At 41.5% G+C, this 18,479-nt stretch overlaps 1 protein-coding gene across 1 annotated transcript; it reads right to left on the reverse strand.

Annotated features, from left to right (window-relative positions):
- Positions 1–4,867: 4,867 nt before the first annotated feature.
- Positions 4,868–17,857, reverse strand: cmtm7 (CKLF-like MARVEL transmembrane domain containing 7). Its single transcript, XM_061881755.1, has 5 exons — positions 17,597–17,857; positions 17,137–17,313; positions 16,945–17,043; positions 16,790–16,871; positions 4,868–8,451 (listed from the first exon to the last, which is right to left on the reverse strand). Exons 1-5 carry the CDS (start codon positions 17,693–17,695, stop codon positions 8,438–8,440), a joined length of 471 nt encoding a protein of 156 aa, XP_061737739.1. The 5' UTR covers positions 17,696–17,857; the 3' UTR covers positions 4,868–8,437.
- Between the last annotated feature and the right edge of the window lie 622 nt (positions 17,858–18,479).

Here is an 18,479-nt window from a genome sequence, read left to right on the forward strand (position 1 = left end):
AAAATATGTAAAAATCTCCACCAATGTCTACCAATTGCTTCTACTTCATTTATGCTGCAAACATTTGTTTCTCTATTAGGTTATTAACGTTTTAAAGTTTTGTTATTACCATGTAATTTATGTATTAGTCATAACGAGAAACCACATTTTGTCAAAATCTCTCCAAACTTGTCCCATTCGTTTGTGCTGCAAAACATTTTGATCAAACCATTAGTTAAGTTAACGGTATTAGGTTTTATGTTATTAACGTGTAATTAACGGGTAATTAATCATAACTAGACGCCCAGTTTTGCCAAGATCTCCCCAAACGTGTCCCATTTATTTACGCTGCAAACATTTTTGATCTATTACAGTTTTTAAGTTAACATTTTGGGGTTTTATGTAATTAAAGTGTTATTAATCAAAACTAGACACCCGATTTTCCTATTCGCACATTCGCTATTTGTATTGCAAACATCTCTGGTCGAACTATTATAGTTTTTAAGGGTTTATAGTTTTATGTTAATGTGTAATTCACGTATTACTAATCATAGACACAAAAATACGTAAAAATCTCCACCAACGTCTCCCGTTTGCTTGTACTTCATTTGTGCTGCAAACATTTTTGATTTATTATAGTTTGTTATTAACGTTGTATAGCTTGTTAACATGTAATTAACATGTTATTAATCCTAACTAGACACCCAATTATGCCAAAATCTCCCAAACCGGTCCCATTTTGCTACATTTGTGCTGTAAACACTTTTTCTTCAATTAGGTAAAGTTTTTTACGTTTAATACTTTTGTTATGAACATGTAATAAACGTGTTATTAGTCATAACTAGACACCCAATTTTGTCAAACTATCCCCAAACTTGTCCCATTTGTTTGTGCGACACATATTTTTGATCTATTATAGATTTCAACATTTTATGAAACCGGTTATTAGTCATAATTCGTTAATACTTTAAGACAGATCTGGTCATTCCGCGACCCGCGGGCCACATCTGGCCCTCGTGTGTCAAACTTGGACTCGGATTTGTTTTGCTTCTTCCACGCAAAGGATGATTGGCACGAGCCAGACGTGAACGTAAGTACTTAATTGATATATTTAAACACTATAATACAAAAACAAGAAAACAAAGGGCGCGCACAACGGCGGATAACAAACTAGACTATACTCAAAACAAAACAGCACAATGGCATTACTATATACAAACGAACAAAAGATACTAACTGTGGCACAAAACAAACCAAAAACTTACGTGGTATGGACCGAATAACAAACAGCGTGGCAAGGCATGAAGGTCGATGAGAGACAGGTAGGTGCGTGGTCATGAGGGTAGGTCAGTAGGTAAAGTTGCCAGGACGAGGACTAGAAAAAAATAAAATAAAGTAAAAAACTAAAAAGGCGATTGCATTGGGAGCGATTCAGATGTTTTTAGACACATTGTGGAGGGACGGAGCCGACAGCAGGCTAGGACAAACAGCGGACCTGCCCAAGATGGCGGCCAGGAGGCGGAGCATGCAGCGGAGCGGAGAGGCGGGGCACGCCTGGAGCGACACTGCGGCCATCGGAGTCAGGTGCGTAAACGACACACCTGCTCTCAATCTCTACATCTTCTGCTGCAGCATAAAAGGGGAGAAGGAGGAGGCAATGGTGGCAGAAGTAGGAGAAGGAACAACGGACAACAAAGACGACGAGAATGACCCAGAGGAAGATGAGCCCCCGCGGAAGACGCAGCCACCGGCCACCGAAAGGCGCGCCGAGAGGAGCAGGCAAGGTCGCGCTAGAAATTGGCGCGACCGGCTGGAACCACAATATGTTTATTGAAATAATAAACGAGAGTCAACCCTGCTACCATGGGGGCTCATCTTCCTCTGGGTCGTTCTCGTCATCTTTGTTGTCCGTTGTTCCTTCTCCTACTTTCTGCCACGATTGTTCCTCCTTCTCCCCTTTTCTGCTGCATGAGAATATGCAGGGATTGAGAGCAGGTGTGTCGTTTACGCACCTGACTCTGATGGCTGCAGTGTCGCTCAAGGCGTCCTCTCCGCTCCGCCTCCTGGCCGACATCTTGGGCAGGACCGCTGTTTGTCCTAGCCTGCTGTCCGCTCGTCGGCTCCGTCTCTCCACACACATTTACTAGGATAATTCTGGGAAATCCCTTATCTTTCTATTGTGTTGCCAGTGTTTTAGTGAGTTAAATAGTACCTGATAGTTGGAGGGGTGTGTCCATGGGTGTGTTGACGCCAGTCTCTGAGGGAAGTCACGGCAGCTGCATGGACGGCGCAAGCTCCGCTGATCTCCGGTAAGAGGCGACTTTTTACCACAATTTTCTCACCGAAACCTGCCGGTTGACAAGTGGTCGGGATCCATGTTCACTTGACCGCTCTGATCCATAGTAAAGTTTCACCTCCGGGAATTTTAAACAAGGAAACACTGTGTGTTTGTGTGGCTAAAGGCTAAAGCTTCCCACCTCCATCTTTCTACTTTGACTTCTCCATTATTAATTGAACGAATTGCAAAAGATTCAGCAACACAGATGTCCAAATACTGTGTAATTGCGCGATGAAAAGAGACGACTTTTAGCCGCAAGTGGTGCTGAGCTAATATGTCCCCTCCAACCAATAACGTCACAAACATGCGTCATCATTCCGCAACGTTTTCAACAGGAAGCTCCGCGGGAAATTTTAAATTGTAATTTAGTAAACTAAAAAGGCCGTATTGGCATGTGTTGCAATGTTAATATTTCATCATTGATATATAAACTATCAGACTGCGTGGTGGGTAGTAGTGGCTTTCAGTAGGCCTTTAAGATGCAAAAATTGTGCAGCACAAACAATTGGAAACACATTTGGGAATATATTGACATAGGTGGGGGTCTAATTGTGATTAATAACACTTTAATAACATAAAACCCTTGAAACTTTAATACTGTAAGGATATACACAACTCCCGTTGCCTCAACAGAGCAAAAGACATCACCAAGGACAGCACACACCCTGGCTTCCACCTGTTCCACCTGCTACCATCGGGCAGGCGCTACAGGTGCATCAGAGCCAGAACAAACAGGATCAAAGACAGCTGCTTTCCCAAAGCTGTCACCATGTTTAACTCTAACGCTGTGGTCCCCAACCTTTTTGTATCCGCGGACCGGTTAACGCTTAATAATTTGTCCTGCGGCCCGGGGGGGGGGGGGGATCCTTTTTTTTAAAATAATTATTATTTTTTATTTTTTTTCTTTGTCATGAATTAAGGGACGTTTTTGTAATGAAAAGGGAGGTTTTTGTGGTTGGTGCACTAATTGTAAGTGTATATTGTGTATTTTATGTTGATTTAATTAAAAAAATAAATAAAAGTTTTGTTGTTTTTTTTTTAAATAAAAATGAATAAAAAATTCTTCTGCGGCCCGGTACCGGCCCGGTGGTTGGGGACCACTGCTCTAACGTATAATAATATTTATAATAATAATAATTCACTCCTATACAATATCATGCCCTAATACCTTACTGTGCAATACTACCCTTCAAGTGCAATACGTCCGACACTGATTGTTATTTCTTACTTCGGTACTCTTGTCTTGTTCTGTATATTGTACAGTATTTTGTATTTCTATAGTGTTTTGTATATTGTACAGGATTTCTTATTATTTTTATTGGATAGTAGTCTGTTTATTTCAATTGTTAGTTTTTTCCTTTATTACCTCTTGTGTTATTTATTTCACCCCATATTTGTTCCCACTACCGCGCCTTAAGTTGGAGTCTTTAATCTCGTTATATGCAAATATAATGACAATAAAGTCCATTCTATTCTATACTACAATCTTTAAAATCTCACTAAAACACTGTTAAAACAATAAGCAGATAAGGGATCTTCCCGAATTATCCTAGTAAATGTGTCTAATTACATCTGAAACGCTCACACTGCCGTCGCCCGGAGCCGTCGCTTTTTTTTTTCTTTTCTTTTTTTTCTATTCCTTCACTGGACACTGGCCGAGAGTGGAGTCGGCTGTCTTGGTTGCTTTGTTGGGTCTGCTTCTGTCTCTGGCCATGCTCCCCCCACCCCAGCAGACGATGGCGTGGAACACCGCAGAGGCCACCACAGTGGATATGTTTATTTTACTTTTTATTCATAGCTGTATGTAAAAGTGTCTGCTTGTATCTGCTGCTTTAATGTCTTTAATGTCCTCTGTGTTCTTTGATGTTTGATGTTTCCCTCTTACACACATGGAAGAGGGATGTGTACTATGGCTATGAGTTGGTTTTTTGTTTGTTTGTTTTTTTCCCTTGGCTTCAGTCTGCACCCCCACTCCAGGGCCTAGGCTAAGACCGATTTTTTAATTTTATTTTAATCTTCTATTTTTTTCTTCCCCCCTTGTTTACCTGTATGTCATCTTTTTTGTAAGGGGCGCTGGAAGCCGGCAGACCCGTCAGCGATCCTGTTCTGTCTCCCTGTAATGTTTGTCTGATCTTGAATGGGATTGTGCTGAAAATTGTAATTTTCCTGAAGGAACTCTCCTGACGGAATAAATAAAGTACTATCCATCTATCACTATCCTAATTCACGAATCTTTCATCCTTGCCCAAATTAATGGGGAAATTGTCGTTTTCTCGGTCCTAATAGCTCCTTTTCTATTAGCGACCAAAAGTTGCGAACTTTATTGTGGATGTTCTCTACTAAATCCTTTCAGCAAAAATATGGCTATATCACGAAATGATCAAGTATGACACATAGAATGGACCTGCTATCCCCGTTTAAATAAGAACATCTCATTTCAGTAGGCCTTTAAACCCCTGAGCTTTGTGTTATTGCGGACGTGAGCACTTCCTGTTAGCATGATGACCTCTTGTTGAACTCTTCTCACTGTAAAAGGCAGCGCAAAGTGGGTCACGTGACAATCAAATGTCTTTATTTGGACATGTTGGGAGTGAGTGAGCTGCTTTAATGGGCAACATGCAACACAGCCCAAACAGGAAGTACAAAAAAAACAAAAAAAAACCGTTAGCATGTGGCTAGCTGCGAGCAGGCTGCCTCTAGTGGCGCATTAAGGCACTTTGGAGGACACATCCAGACCACAGGAGCAATGATCAAACACTCACAGGTAAACATGGGGGAGGGGCTTAGTCAAGTCGGTCAGGTGACTTCTTGCAGGGTGCTTACAGTGTGATAACAAACATAATTCATACATAGTCGTCCTTTGATCCTTCATACAATAAAGTCGTATTTGTCGTTTTACAATCGTCGTGTTTCACAACACAAACATGTGCAGTCCACCGTCCCGCTAACACCTTTAGCATGTCCGCCTGTAGCAACATCTGGCTAATGTTAGCTTTTAGCAGTAGCCTTCGGTTCAAATTAGTACACACTTGTACTTGCACTTACGTCTTTCCGAGTGCATGAGTGAGTTCGCACAAATATTAAATAAAACCTCAGTCTTGTTTTTGATGAAAACTGAGGCCTATTACACTACTGTACTTTAACTTTGGTCATCACTGTGGCCAAAAATATTAATACAAATTGTTCAAGAAAACCCTCTGTCTTGTTTTAATGAATAATTACGCCTACTTTGCTATTGTATTTTAACATTATGGTGACAAAAATATTAAATATACTTCTTAAATAAAACCGGTCTTGTTTTTGATGAATATTTAGGCAGATATGCTACTGTATTTCAATGTTGGTCATTATGGGGCCCAAAAATATTATATATACTAGTTAAATAAAACCTCTGTCTTATTTTCAATGAATACTTAGGCCTACAATGTTACTGTACTTTAACGTTGGCCATTATGTTGGACAAAAATGTAAATAAAAATTGTTAAATAAAACCTCTCTCTTGTGTTCAATGAATACTTACTCCTACTACGCTACTGTATTTTAATATTGGTAATTATCCATCCATCCATTTTTCTACCGCTTATCCCTTTTTGGGGTCGCTGGAGCCTATTTCAGCTGCATTTGGGCGGAAGGCGTTGTACACACTGGAAAAGTCGCCACCTTATTGCAGGGCGTATGATGACCGAAATATTAAATATACTTGTTAAATAAAACCAGTTTTGTTTTTCAATTATACTGTAGCCTAGTATGCTACAGTATTTCAACATTGGTTATTATGGTGGCCCATAAAATTTAAAATACTTGTTAAACAAAACCTCTGTCTTGTTTTTATTGAATACGTATGCCTACTATTCAACTGTACTTTAACATTAGTCACCATGGAGGCCAAAAATATTAAAAATACTTGTTAAATAAAACCCCTGTCTTGTTTTTAATGAATACTTAGGCCTATTATTTTACTGTACATTAATGTCGGTCACCATAGTGGCCAAAAATATTAAATATAGTTGTTAATCAAAGCCTCTGTCTTGTTTTTAATTAATACTTTGGCCTATGATGCTACTGTACTTCAACATTGGACAGAAATATTAAAAATTGTTTAAATAAAACCCCTGCCTTGTTTTCAATTAATACTTATGCCTATTACGCTACTGCATTTTAAAATTGGTCATTTGTTTTTTTCATTAATACTTAGGCTTCATACGCTACAGTTTTTCAACATTAGTCATTATGGTGGCCAAAAATATTACATATACTTGACAAAACCTCTGCCTTGTTTTTAATGAATACTTAGGTCTACTATGCTCCTGTACTTTAACGTTGGCCATTATGTTGGACAAAAATATTAATAAAAATTGTTTAAATAAAACCTCTGCCTTGTTTTCAATGAATACTTACGCCTACTACGCTACTGCATTTCAAAATTGGTCTTTTTTTTTTTTCATTAATACTTAGGCTTCATACACTACAGTATTTCAACATTGGTCATTATGGTGGCCAAAAATATTAAAAATACTTGTTAAATAAAACCGCTGTCATGTTTTTAATGAATACTTAGGCCTACTATTCAACTGTACTTTAACTTTGGTCACCATGGTGGCAAAAAAATTGAAATATAGTTGTTAATCAAAGCCTCTTGTCTTGTTTTAAATGAATACTTATGCCAATCACGCTACTGTACTTTAACGTTGGTCAACATGGGGGTCAAAAATATTACATATACTTGTCAAAACCTCTGCCTTGTTATTAATGAATACTTAGGTCTACTATGCTACTGTACTTTAACGTTGGCCATTATGTTGGACAAATATATTAATACATTTTTTTAAATAAAACCTCTGCTTTGTTTTCAATGAATACTTACGCCTAGTATGCTACTGCATTTCAAAATTGGTCATTTGTTTTTTTTCATTAATACTTAGGCTTCATACGCTACAGTATTTCAACATTGGTCATTATGGTAGCCAAAATTATTAAAAATACTTGTTAAATAAAACCCCTGTCTTGTTTTTAAAGAATACTTACGCCTACTTTGCTATTGTACTTTAACGTTGGTCACCATTGTGGCCCAAAAAATTAAATATACTAGTTATATAAAAGCTCTGTCTTGTTTTTAATTACAACTAAGGCCTATCATGCTACTGTACTTTAACGTTGGTCAACATGGTGGCCAAAAATATTAAATATATACTTGTTGAATAAAACCTCTGTCTTGTTTTTAATTAATACTTAGGCCTACTAAGCTACTGTATTTTAATGTTGGTCAATATGATGGTACTTGTACAGCATTTTACTGTGAACGCACTTGTGCACTCAAAAGAATAAGTGTACCAAGTAAGTGTGCGAGTGTAGCACAGCAGGTTAGAATTAGCATGTTGTGTACATCCATCCATTTCCTACCGCTTGTCCCTTTCGGGGTCGCGCGAGGTGCTGGAGCCTATCTCAGCTGCATTAAATACAGTTGGTAAATCGGGACAATTTGCTAAGTCTTCATGATTGATTGATCGTGTGCTTTCAGGCTCCCTTGTAAACGTCTCGGCGGTGGAGTAGAAATGGCGGCCGTACTAGCACCGTGCACGCTGGCCCGCGTCGCTACCTCAGCAGGCTGCGTGTGCAAAGATTGGCACAGATTATTGATCTTGGTGCTTGTCCTAAACAGTCAATAATGTTGGTTGGCAACAATCCTAAAAACGGAACATTTGATAAAACACCACTAAAAGAAGCGTGTGGATGCTAGTAAGTGCGGCGCACGTTCGCTACATTAGCATGCTAGCGGACGTGCGGAGGCTAACAGCGCTGGAGTAGTCAAAAGTGCGAGGAAGTGATCGCTAGCAGCAGCAAGTGAAGGCTGGCACGTCTAATAGAATGCTCGCAAGCAAAGATGGAGGCAGAATAAGCGCTGTTGTCCGCAAAGACGTGAAGAAGATTCTTTGGAGCACCGCCGACATTCTGCCTTTTTTTTTGTTTTGTTTTTGTTTTTAACAAGACGCTGCTCCTGGATCAGCTCCTCATACCTGCGCCCCAAATTGTCAACCGATCGCATTCTGATGTCTGTTGCTAGGCAGAAGAGTGAGCCGGGGGCAGAGGCAGCCATCTTGTTCCCACATGACCAGCATCCAATTATACGGTCGCACCTGTAAGCATAAAAAACATGTGACTGCGACACCACGTGGTTTAACCCTTGTGTGGTTTCATTTCTTACTAAAAGAAAAATGACACAAATAATTCATTTTTCAAACTGAGACTCACAGACTTTGGCTCATTTTCTGTGAAGAACATATATGGTAGGGCAAAAAGTATTTAGTCAGCCACCGATTGTGCAAGTTCTCCCACTTAAAATGACGACAGAGGTCTGTAATTTTCATCATAGGTACACTTCAACTGTGAGAGACAGAATGTGAAAAAAAAATCCAGGAATTCACATTGTAGGAATTTTAAATAATTTATTTGAAAATTATGGTGGAAAATAAGTATTTGGTCAACCATTCAAAGCTCTCACTGATGGAAGGAGGTTTTGGCTCAAAATCTCACGATACATGGCCCCATTCATTCTTTCCTTAACACGGATCAATCGTCCTGTCGCCTCAGCAGAAAAACAGCCCCAAAGCATGATGTTTCCACCCCCATACTCCACAGTAGGTTTGGTGTTCTTGGAACGCAACTCAGTATTCTTCTTCCTCCAAACACGACAAGTTGAGTTTATACCAAATAGTTCTATTTTGGTTTCATCTGACCACATGACATTCTCCCAATCCTCTGCTGTATCATCCATGTATCCTTTTTGGTATAAACTCAACTTGTGTTTGGAGGAAGAAGAATACTGAGTTGCATCCCAAGAACACCACATCTACTGTGAAGCATGGGGGTGGAAACATCATGCTTTGGGGCTGTTTTTCTGCTAAGGGGACAGGACGATTGATCCGTGTTAAGAAAAGAATGAATGGGGCCATTTATCGTGAGATTTTGAGCCAAAACCTCCTTCCATCAGTGAGAGCTTTGAATGGTTGACCAAATACTTATGTTCCACCATAATTTACAAATAAATTCTTTAAAATTCCTACAATGTGAATTCCTGGATGTTGTTTTCACATTCTGTCTCTCACAGTTGAAGTGTACCTATGATGAAAAGTACAGACCTCTGTCATCATTTTAAGTGGGAGAACTTGCACAAGCGGTGGCTGACTAAATACTTTTTTGCCCCACTGTATCAGAATACATATTTAAAGAACACACACACCATACACCCCAACTACACATTTCTATTACTTATAAAATTTCCGGGTCCACTGGACCCGAGGCTAATAGAAATGTGGAAATTGATGTTCTGTGTACCGCACGCACCCACAGCAGGCCTAGACAGGAGGACAGAGTGTAGGTACACAGAACATCAGAGAGTCAAATGTGGGAGAAAATGAGAGCAGACAGTGTTGACAAACAATGTTGCAACTAGGGCTGGGCGATATGGCCTTTTTTAATATCTCGATATTTTTAGGCCATATCGCGATACACAATATATATCTCAATATTTTGCCTTAGCCTTGAATTAACACTTGATACATATAATCACAGCAGCATGATGATTCTATGTGACTACATTAAAACATTCTTGTTCATACTGCATTAATATATGCTCATTTTAAACTTTCATGCAGAGAAGGAAATCAAAACTAAGTCAATTGACCAAAACTGTATTTATTAAAGTTATTAATTAGCAGGTGACTTTTCAAATGATGCTACATATTAGCCGTAATACTACTTTTGGTAGCAACGCTTGTGCCCCACACTTGACAAATTAAAGTTGTCTATTCGACATATTCCTGCTTGAAGCCGAACCGCCGCCAGACGATGGACCCCCTGCTGTTTTTCTTGGGAATTAATTTTTCTTTCATTAGCACCTTCTTTATCTCGTATTACCACTCGCACAGCTAACGTTACCCATGCTGCTACCCCTCTGCTAGGCGAGGGCGTATACGTATGTGACGTATGTGACGTGTGTAAGTTTGTGCGCTTGCTGTCTGTGAGAAGGAGACACAAGCAGGAGTGGTAGTGGTGTAACGCCCGCAGCTAAAAGCAACAGCATGAGAACGTATACTCGAATATCACGATAGTCATTTTCTATATCGCACAGAGACAAACCCACGATATATCACGTATATCGATATATCGCCCAGCCCTAGTTGCAACCTTGTGTGGGGACCGCAGGTGCAGAAACACAAAAAAAGAATCCTTGTAGGATGCACAAACTGGCACAGAAATTGTTCGTGCAACGTTCATATTGTTGTTACTCAGCCAGCGTTTGTGGGTCTGATGGACCCGTCACATTTTGTGGCTTTTAATGCCTCGCAATCAAACACTTTTATGTTAAAATACTAAACAGATGCTTATCGGGATATGGTAAACATCTGCATTTTACACCGTTTGCATTTTGAGGCTTTTAATGCCTTACAATCAAACACTTTTATGTTAAAATACTGAACAGATGCTTATTGGGATATGGTAAATATCTGTTCAGTATTTTAACATAAAAGTGTTTGATTGTGAGGGTTAAAGGCCTACTGAAATGAGATGTTCTTATTTCAACGGGGATAGCAGGTCCATTCTATGTGTCACACTTGATCATTTCGTGATATTGCCATATTTTTGCTGAGAGGATTTAGTAGAGAACATCAACGATAAAGTTTGCAACTTTTGGTCGCTAATAAAAAAACATTGCCTGTACCGGAAGTATGTGCGTGTGATGTCACCGGTGAGAAGGCTCCTCACATCCTCACATGTGGGCGGTATAACTCGGTTGGTAGAGTGGCCGTGCCAGCAACTTGAGGGTTGCAGGTTCGATTCCCGCTTACCCCATACTAGTCACTGCCGTTGTGTCCTTGGGCAAGACACTTTACCCACCTGCTCCCAGTGCCACCCACACTGGTTTAAATGTAAAAATTAGATATTGGGTTTCACTATGTAAAGCGCTTTGAGTCACTAGAGAAAAGCGCTATATAAATATAATTCACTTCACTTCACGTTAATAATGTGAGCCACCAGCAGTAAGAGCAATTCGGACCGAGAAAGCGACAATTTCCCCATTAATTTGAGCGAGGATGAAAGATTCGTGGATGAGGATATTGATAGTGAAGGACTAGAAAAAATAAAATAAAATAAAATAAAAAGCGACAGCTCCGGGCGGCGGCAGTGTGAGCGTTTCAGATGTAATTAGACACATTTACTAGGATAATTCTGGAAGATCCCTTATCCGCTTATTGTTTTAATAGTGTTTTAGGGAGATTGTTAAGACATACCTCAAAGTCAGATGGCTGCGGTGAACACGCCAGTGTCTCAGAGAGAAGCCGAGGACCCAAGCTCACAGCTGCCTTTTTTGACAGCTACTGCAGGAGGACGCATAATCCACTGATGTCTCCGGTAAGATATATAATCACAATTTTCCCATCCAAAAACATGCTGGTTGACGTACACAAACATGTTCGCTTGACCGCTCTGTGTTAAAGCTTCACAACAAACAAAGAAAGACCGGCTGTGTCTCGGTGCTAAAGACAGCTGCAATACACCGCTTTCCACCAACAGCATTCTTCTTTATAGTCTCCATTATTAATTGAACAAATTGCAAAAGATTCAGCAACACAGATGTCCAAATTACTGTGTAATTATGCGATGAAAAGAGACGACTTTTAGCCGTAAGTGGTGCTGAGCTAATATGTCTCCTCCAACCAATAACGTCACAAACACACGTCATCATAAGCGTCATCATTCCGCGACGTTTTCAACAAGAAACTCTGCGGGAAATTTAAAATTGTAATTTAGTAAACTAAACCGGCCGTATTGGCATGTGTTGCAATGTTAATATTTCATCATTGATATATAAACTATCAGACTGCGTGGTCAGTAGTAGTGGGTTTTAGTAGGCCTTTAAAAAGCCACCAAATGCAGCGGGTCCATCAGACACAAACACTTTTATGTTAAAATACGGAACAGATGTTTACCTTATCCCAATAAACATCTGTTCCGTATTTTAACATAAAAGTGTTTGATTGCGAGGCATTAAAAGCCACAAAATGCAACGAGTCCATCAGACCCACAAACACTGGCTGAATAACAACAATATGAACATTACACAAGGGTTAAAGGCCTACTGAAACCCACTACTACCGACCACGCAGTCTGATAGTTTATATATCAATGATGAAATATTAACATTGCAACACATGCCAATACGGCCTTTTTAGTGTACTAAATTGCAATTTGAAATTTCCCGGGAGTTTCTTCTTGAAAACGTCGCGTAATGATGACGTATACGCGTGACATCACGGGCCGTTAGGAAATATGAGCGCTGCACACACACACAGCTAAAAGTCGTCTGCTTTAATTGCATAATTACACAGTATTTTGGACATCTGTGTTGCTGAATCTCTTTGAAATTTGTTCAATTAATATTGGAGAAGTCAAAGTAGAAAAATTGAGTTGGGAAGCTTTAGCCTTTAGCCACACAAACACACGGTGAGTACTTGTATAAAATTCCCAGAGGTCAAACTTTACTATGGATCACAGCGAACATGGATCCCGACCGAATGTCAACCAGCAGGTTTTGGTGAGAAAATTGTGGTAAAAAGGCGCTTATTACCGGAGTTAAGCTGAGCTTGTGCCACCCATAAAGCTGCCGTCGACTTCTGTGAAACACAGCGCGTCAAGACACCTGTGGACAAACACCTCCGGCCATCAGGTACTATTTAACTCACTAAAACACTAGCAACACAATAGAAAGATAAGGAATTTCCCAGAATTATCCTAGTAAATGTGTCTAAAAACATCTGAATCCGTCCCAATGCAATCGCGTTTTTTATTTTTTACCTTTTTTTTTCCCCTAGTCCCTCGCTATCAATATCCTCAAACACGAATCTTTCATCCTCGCTCAAAATAATGGGGAAATTGTCGTTTTCTCCGTCCGAATAGCTCTTTTTGTTGGAGGCTCCCATTAAAATCAATGTGAGGATGTGAGGAGCCATCAACATGTGACGTCATCGTCTGCAACTTCCAGTAAACGTAGGGCTTTTCTGTTAGCACCAAAAGTTGCAAACTTTATCGTGGATGTTCTCTACTAAATCCTTTCAGCAAAAATATGGCAATATCGCGAAATGATCAAGTATGACACATAGAATGGACCTGCTATCCCCGTTTAAATAAGAAAATATCATTTCAGTAGGCCTTTAAAGGCCTGCTGAAACCCACTACTACCGACCACGCAGTCTGATAGTTTATATATCAATAATGAAATATTAACATTGCAACACATGCCAATAGAGCTGGTCCAGTTTACTAAATTACAATTTAAAATTTCCCGCAGAGTTTCTTGAAAACATCGCGGAATGATGACGCTTATGATGACGTGTGTTTATGACGTTATTGGTTGGAGGGGACATACTAGCTCAGCACCACTTACGGCTAAAAGTCGTCTCTTTTCATCGCATAATTACACAGTAATTTGGACATCTGTGTTGCTGAATCTTTTGCAATTTGTTCAATTAATAATGGAGACTATAAAGAAGAATGCTGTTGGTGGAAAGCGGTGTATTGCAGCTGTCTTTAGCACCGAGACACAGCCGGTGTTACTTTGTTTGTTGTGAAGCTTTAACACAGAGCGGTCAAGCGAACATGTTTCTCTACGTCAACCAGCATGTTTTTGGATGGGAAAATTGTGATATATATCTTACCGGAGACATCAGTGGATTATGCGTCCTCCTGCAGTAGCTGTCAAAAAAGGCAGCTGTGAGCTTGGCTCCTCGGCTTCTCTCTGAGACACTGGCGTGTTCACCGCAGCCATACGACTTTGAGGTATGTCTTTACAATCTCACTAAAATACTATTAAAACAATAGGCAGATAAGGGATATTCCAGAATTATCCTAGTAAATGTGTCTAATTACATCTGAAACGCTCACACGTCGCTTTTTATTTTATTTTCTAGTTCATCACTATCAATATCCTCATCCACGAATCTTTCATCCTTGCTCAAATTCATGGGGAAATTGTCGCTTTCTCGGTCCGAATTGCTCTTACTGCTGGTAGCTCACATTATAAACAATGTGAGGATGTGAGGAGCCTTCACACCCGTGACGTCCCGCGCACATCGTCTGCGACTTCCGGTGAAGGCAAGGCTTTTTTATCAGCACCAAAAGTTGCGAACTTTATCGTCGATTTTCTCTACTAAATCCTTTCAGCAAAAATATGGCAATATCGCGAAATGATCAAGTATGACACATAGAATGGACCTGCTATCCCCGTTTAAATGAGAAAATCTCATTTCAGTAGGCCTTTAAAGGGGAACATTATCACCAGACCTATGTCAGCGTCAATATGTACCTTGATGTTGCAGAAAAAAGACCATATGTTTTTTTAACCGATTTCTGAACTCTAAAGGGGTGAATTTTGGCGAATTAAACGCCTTTCTGTTTATTCCTCTCTGAGCGACGACGTCAGAACGTGACGTCACATCGGTACTCAACGCCATTTTTCCCTACGCATCAGACGCATCGAGTCAAATAAGCTTTGTTATTTTCCGTTTTTTCGACTGTTTTCCGAAACCTTGGAGACATCATGCCTCGTCGGTGTGTTGTCGGAGGGTGTAACAACACGATCAGGGACGGATTCAAGTTGATTTACATAGAATGTGCATCGATTAGCACGGCATGCTAATCGATGCTGACATGCTATTTAGGCTAGCTGTGTGTACATATTGCAGCATTATGCCTCATTTGTAGCTATATTTACATCTAGCCTTTCCCTCAACCTACATTTAATGCCAAACAAACACTTAATAGTCGACAGATTTAGGTTGCTCAAGTGTCAAGAGATGCGAAAGTCTCTCGTTTGGTTTTTACCGGCGACGCTACGACAGAGATGGCACAGAGATGACAAGAATGTCTGGATATCCTGCGACACTCAAAGCAGATGCATTCCCAACGATAAAGTCAACAAAATCACAAAGGTGAGTGTTGTTGATGTTATTGACTTATGTGCTAATCACATATTTGGTCGCAGCATGACTGCCAGCTAATCGATGCTAACATGCTATTTAGGCTACCTGTATGTACATTTGAAACGATATTTACATCCAGCGTTTCCTTCCACCCACATTTAATCAATCAATCAATCAATGTTTATTTATATAGCCCCAAATCACAAATGTCTCAAAGGACTGCACAAATCATTACGACTACAACATCCTCGGAAGAACCCACAAAAGGGCAAGGAAAACTCACACCCAGTGGGGAGGGAGAATTCACATCCAGTGACAATGCTGACTATGAGAAACCTTGGAGAGGACCTCAGATGTGGGCAACCCCCCCCCCCTCTAGGGGACCGAAAGCAATGGATGTCGAGCGGGTCTAACATGATACTGTGAAAGTTCAATCCATAGTGGCTCCAACACAGCCGCGAGAGTTCAGTTCAAGCGGATCCAAGACAGCAGCGAGAGTCCCGTCCACAGGAAACCATCTCAAGCGGATCAGCAGCGTAGAGATGTCCCCAACCGATACAGGCGAGCGGTCCAACCTGGGTCCCGACGAGCGGTCCATCCTGGGTCTCGACCGGTAATGCGAAACACACACTTACCAATCGACGGATTTAAGTTGATCCAGTGTCAATACGAAAGTCCTGATCGTTTGGTCCGCACATTTTACTGGTGACGCTAACGCAAAGATGGCCGAATAGCGTCAATAGTTATTCGCTCAATAGCTTCAGTTTCTTCTTCAATTTTGTTTTCGCTATGTGCCTCCATACTCCAACCATCTGTTTCAATACATGCATAATCTGTTGAATCGTTTAAGCCGCTGGCTGAAATCCGAGTCAGAATCCGAGCTAATGTCGCTATATCTTGCTGTGCTATTCGCCATTGTTTGTATTGGAATCGCTATGTGACGTCACAGGGAAATGGACAGTGGCTTAAGCAAATAGCGAAAATCAAGCACTTTAAAGCTTTTTTTCGGGATATTCCAAGACGCGTAAAATTTTGAAAAACATTTCGAAAAATAAAATAAGCCACTGGGAACTGATTTTTATTGGTTTTAACCCTTCTGAAATTGTGATAATGGGCAGTGTGGCGCAGTGGGAGAGTGGCCGTGCGCAACCCGAGGGTCACTGGTTCAAATCCCACCTAGAACCAACCTCGTCACGTCCGTTGTGTCCTGAGCAAGACACTTCACCCTTGCTCCTGATGGTTGCTGGTTGGCGCCTTGCATGGCAGCTCCCTCCATCAGTGTGTGAATGTGTGTGTGAATGGGTAAATGTGGAAGTAGTGTCAAAGCGCTTTGAGTACCTTGAAGGTAGAAAAGCGCTATACAAGTGTTTGATTGCGAGTCGTTAAAAGCCACAAAGTGCAACGAGTCCATTAGACCCACAAACGCTGGCTGAGTAACAACAATATGCACATTACACAAGGGTTAAGCGAGCAACGCCTCGGTGTTGGGACCTACCGGTCTGCTGGGGGCCACAAGACACGCTGTAAGACGTCCACAAGCTGACGGCCATCAGAAAGGCGGCGATGAAGCCAAACACCTGGCAGAGCAAACTTCCGTTAGAATGCTAAACCATATAGCAACAGCGCCGGCGTCCCCACAAGCGAGCATACCGACGCCGCCACCAACGCCGACACTCCACCACTTTTCACCACCGCCACGATGGAGGCGATGAGGACGAGGACGGTCCCCACGGAGTAGTGGAAAAACTCCTGCGGGAGAGACCGTGTGAGGTGCAAGAGTTGGGTGGAGGGGGGGGGGGGGGGGGGGGGGGGGGGGGGGGGGGGGTCATTTCACGCGCCTACCGTGAGGGGCCAGTTGATGCACGGCATCTTGGCCTGCAGGCGGAACAGGTGCATGAGGAAGAAGATCAGCAGGGCCACCAGGAACCACACAGAGACCACCTCGAAGAACTGGAAGGCCGCCCAGCTGGGCCATCCGTGGGCACAGTGCACGCACAGGAAGGCGATTAACAGCGCCACCTAGGGACAACAGGGGTTACGCCATCTGATGCTGCTGGCTAACTAGCACGTGAAATGTGAGTGTGAATGTGAGTGTGTGTGTGTGTGTGTGTGTGTGTGTGTGTGTGTGTGTGTGTGTGTGTGTGTGTGTGTGTGTGTGAGAGAGAGAGAGAGAGCCACACCCACAGGATGCAACCTCTTGTTGTCATGAGGACGATGCTAATGCTAATGCTAACGCCAAAGCCGTTATATTCCTCGTCATAATCATTTGTTTCCCGGCGCTCACGTGACTTCAGGGTCTCACCATCTGGGACACTTTGAGCAGACCCGGGATGGTCCTGCAGTATCCCGCGTGAAAGAAGCCGTCGGAGGCGGAAGTGGTCGTGATGACGGTGTGCGACATGGCGGCTTTTGAACAACCAGGACTTCGGACTCGGGAAGTTTGAGGCGACGGCGGAAAGGAGGAGAACGCCGCGGGAAGAGAGTCTCGTCGGTCGGGGGAAGAGCCAGCGAGTGAAGGCGCCCGAATGTACGCCCAAGTGGTTTATGCGCACGTTTCCGGGGACGGGTTTCACAACAAAAGCACGGGCGACACGCCCACTTCCGGAGAAGTATTTCACAAGAAAATGTCTGCTGCAGCAGGAAGCACTTTTACGGCTCGATTTACTTCCTTTTTTTTTATTGATTGGTACTTTTATGAGTAAATTGCACAGTACAGTACATATTCCGTACAATTGACCATTAAATGGTAACACCCGAATAAGTTTTTCAACTTGTTTAAGTCGAGGTCCACTTTAATCAATTCATGGTACAAATACTATCAGCATAGTACAGTCATCAAACATGTTAATCATCATAGTATATGAATTGAATTATTTACATTATTTACAGAAAACATAGTGAGTTCAGATAGCATAAGAACAAGTACCGTATTTCCTTGAATTGCCGCCGGGGCTTCTAATTAATTTAAAACCTCTTCTCATTCCTGCGCTTACCAAAGGCATGCGGTAAAAGTAAGCATGCGCTAATTATTTTAAAACCACTTCTCACTCCGGCACTTACCAAAAGTACACAGTAAACATTTGAGTGTGATGTAAGCTTGGACCTTAAATCCTACTGAATAGCTCTTAATCTTCTTCCCTTTATGCAAATTTCAAATTACCGGTATTGAAATCAGCCCCCCTCCA

This window comes from Nerophis ophidion, linkage group LG21 (genome assembly GCF_033978795.1).
Source record: "Nerophis ophidion isolate RoL-2023_Sa linkage group LG21, RoL_Noph_v1.0, whole genome shotgun sequence".
NCBI lineage: Eukaryota > Metazoa > Chordata > Actinopteri > Syngnathiformes > Syngnathidae > Nerophis > Nerophis ophidion.

Coding starts and splice junctions, on each gene's coding strand:
- cmtm7 (XM_061881755.1), bottom strand. CDS start 17,695: ATGTCGCACACCGTCATCACGACCACTTCCGCCTCCGACGGCTTCTTT. Junction 17,044..17,136: donor GCATCAACTGGCCCCTCACG/GTAGGCGCGTGA, acceptor TCTCTCCCGCAG/GAGTTTTTCCACTACTCCGT. Junction 16,872..16,944: donor CGGCGTTGGTGGCGGCGTCG/GTATGCTCGCTT, acceptor TTGCTCTGCCAG/GTGTTTGGCTTCATCGCCGC.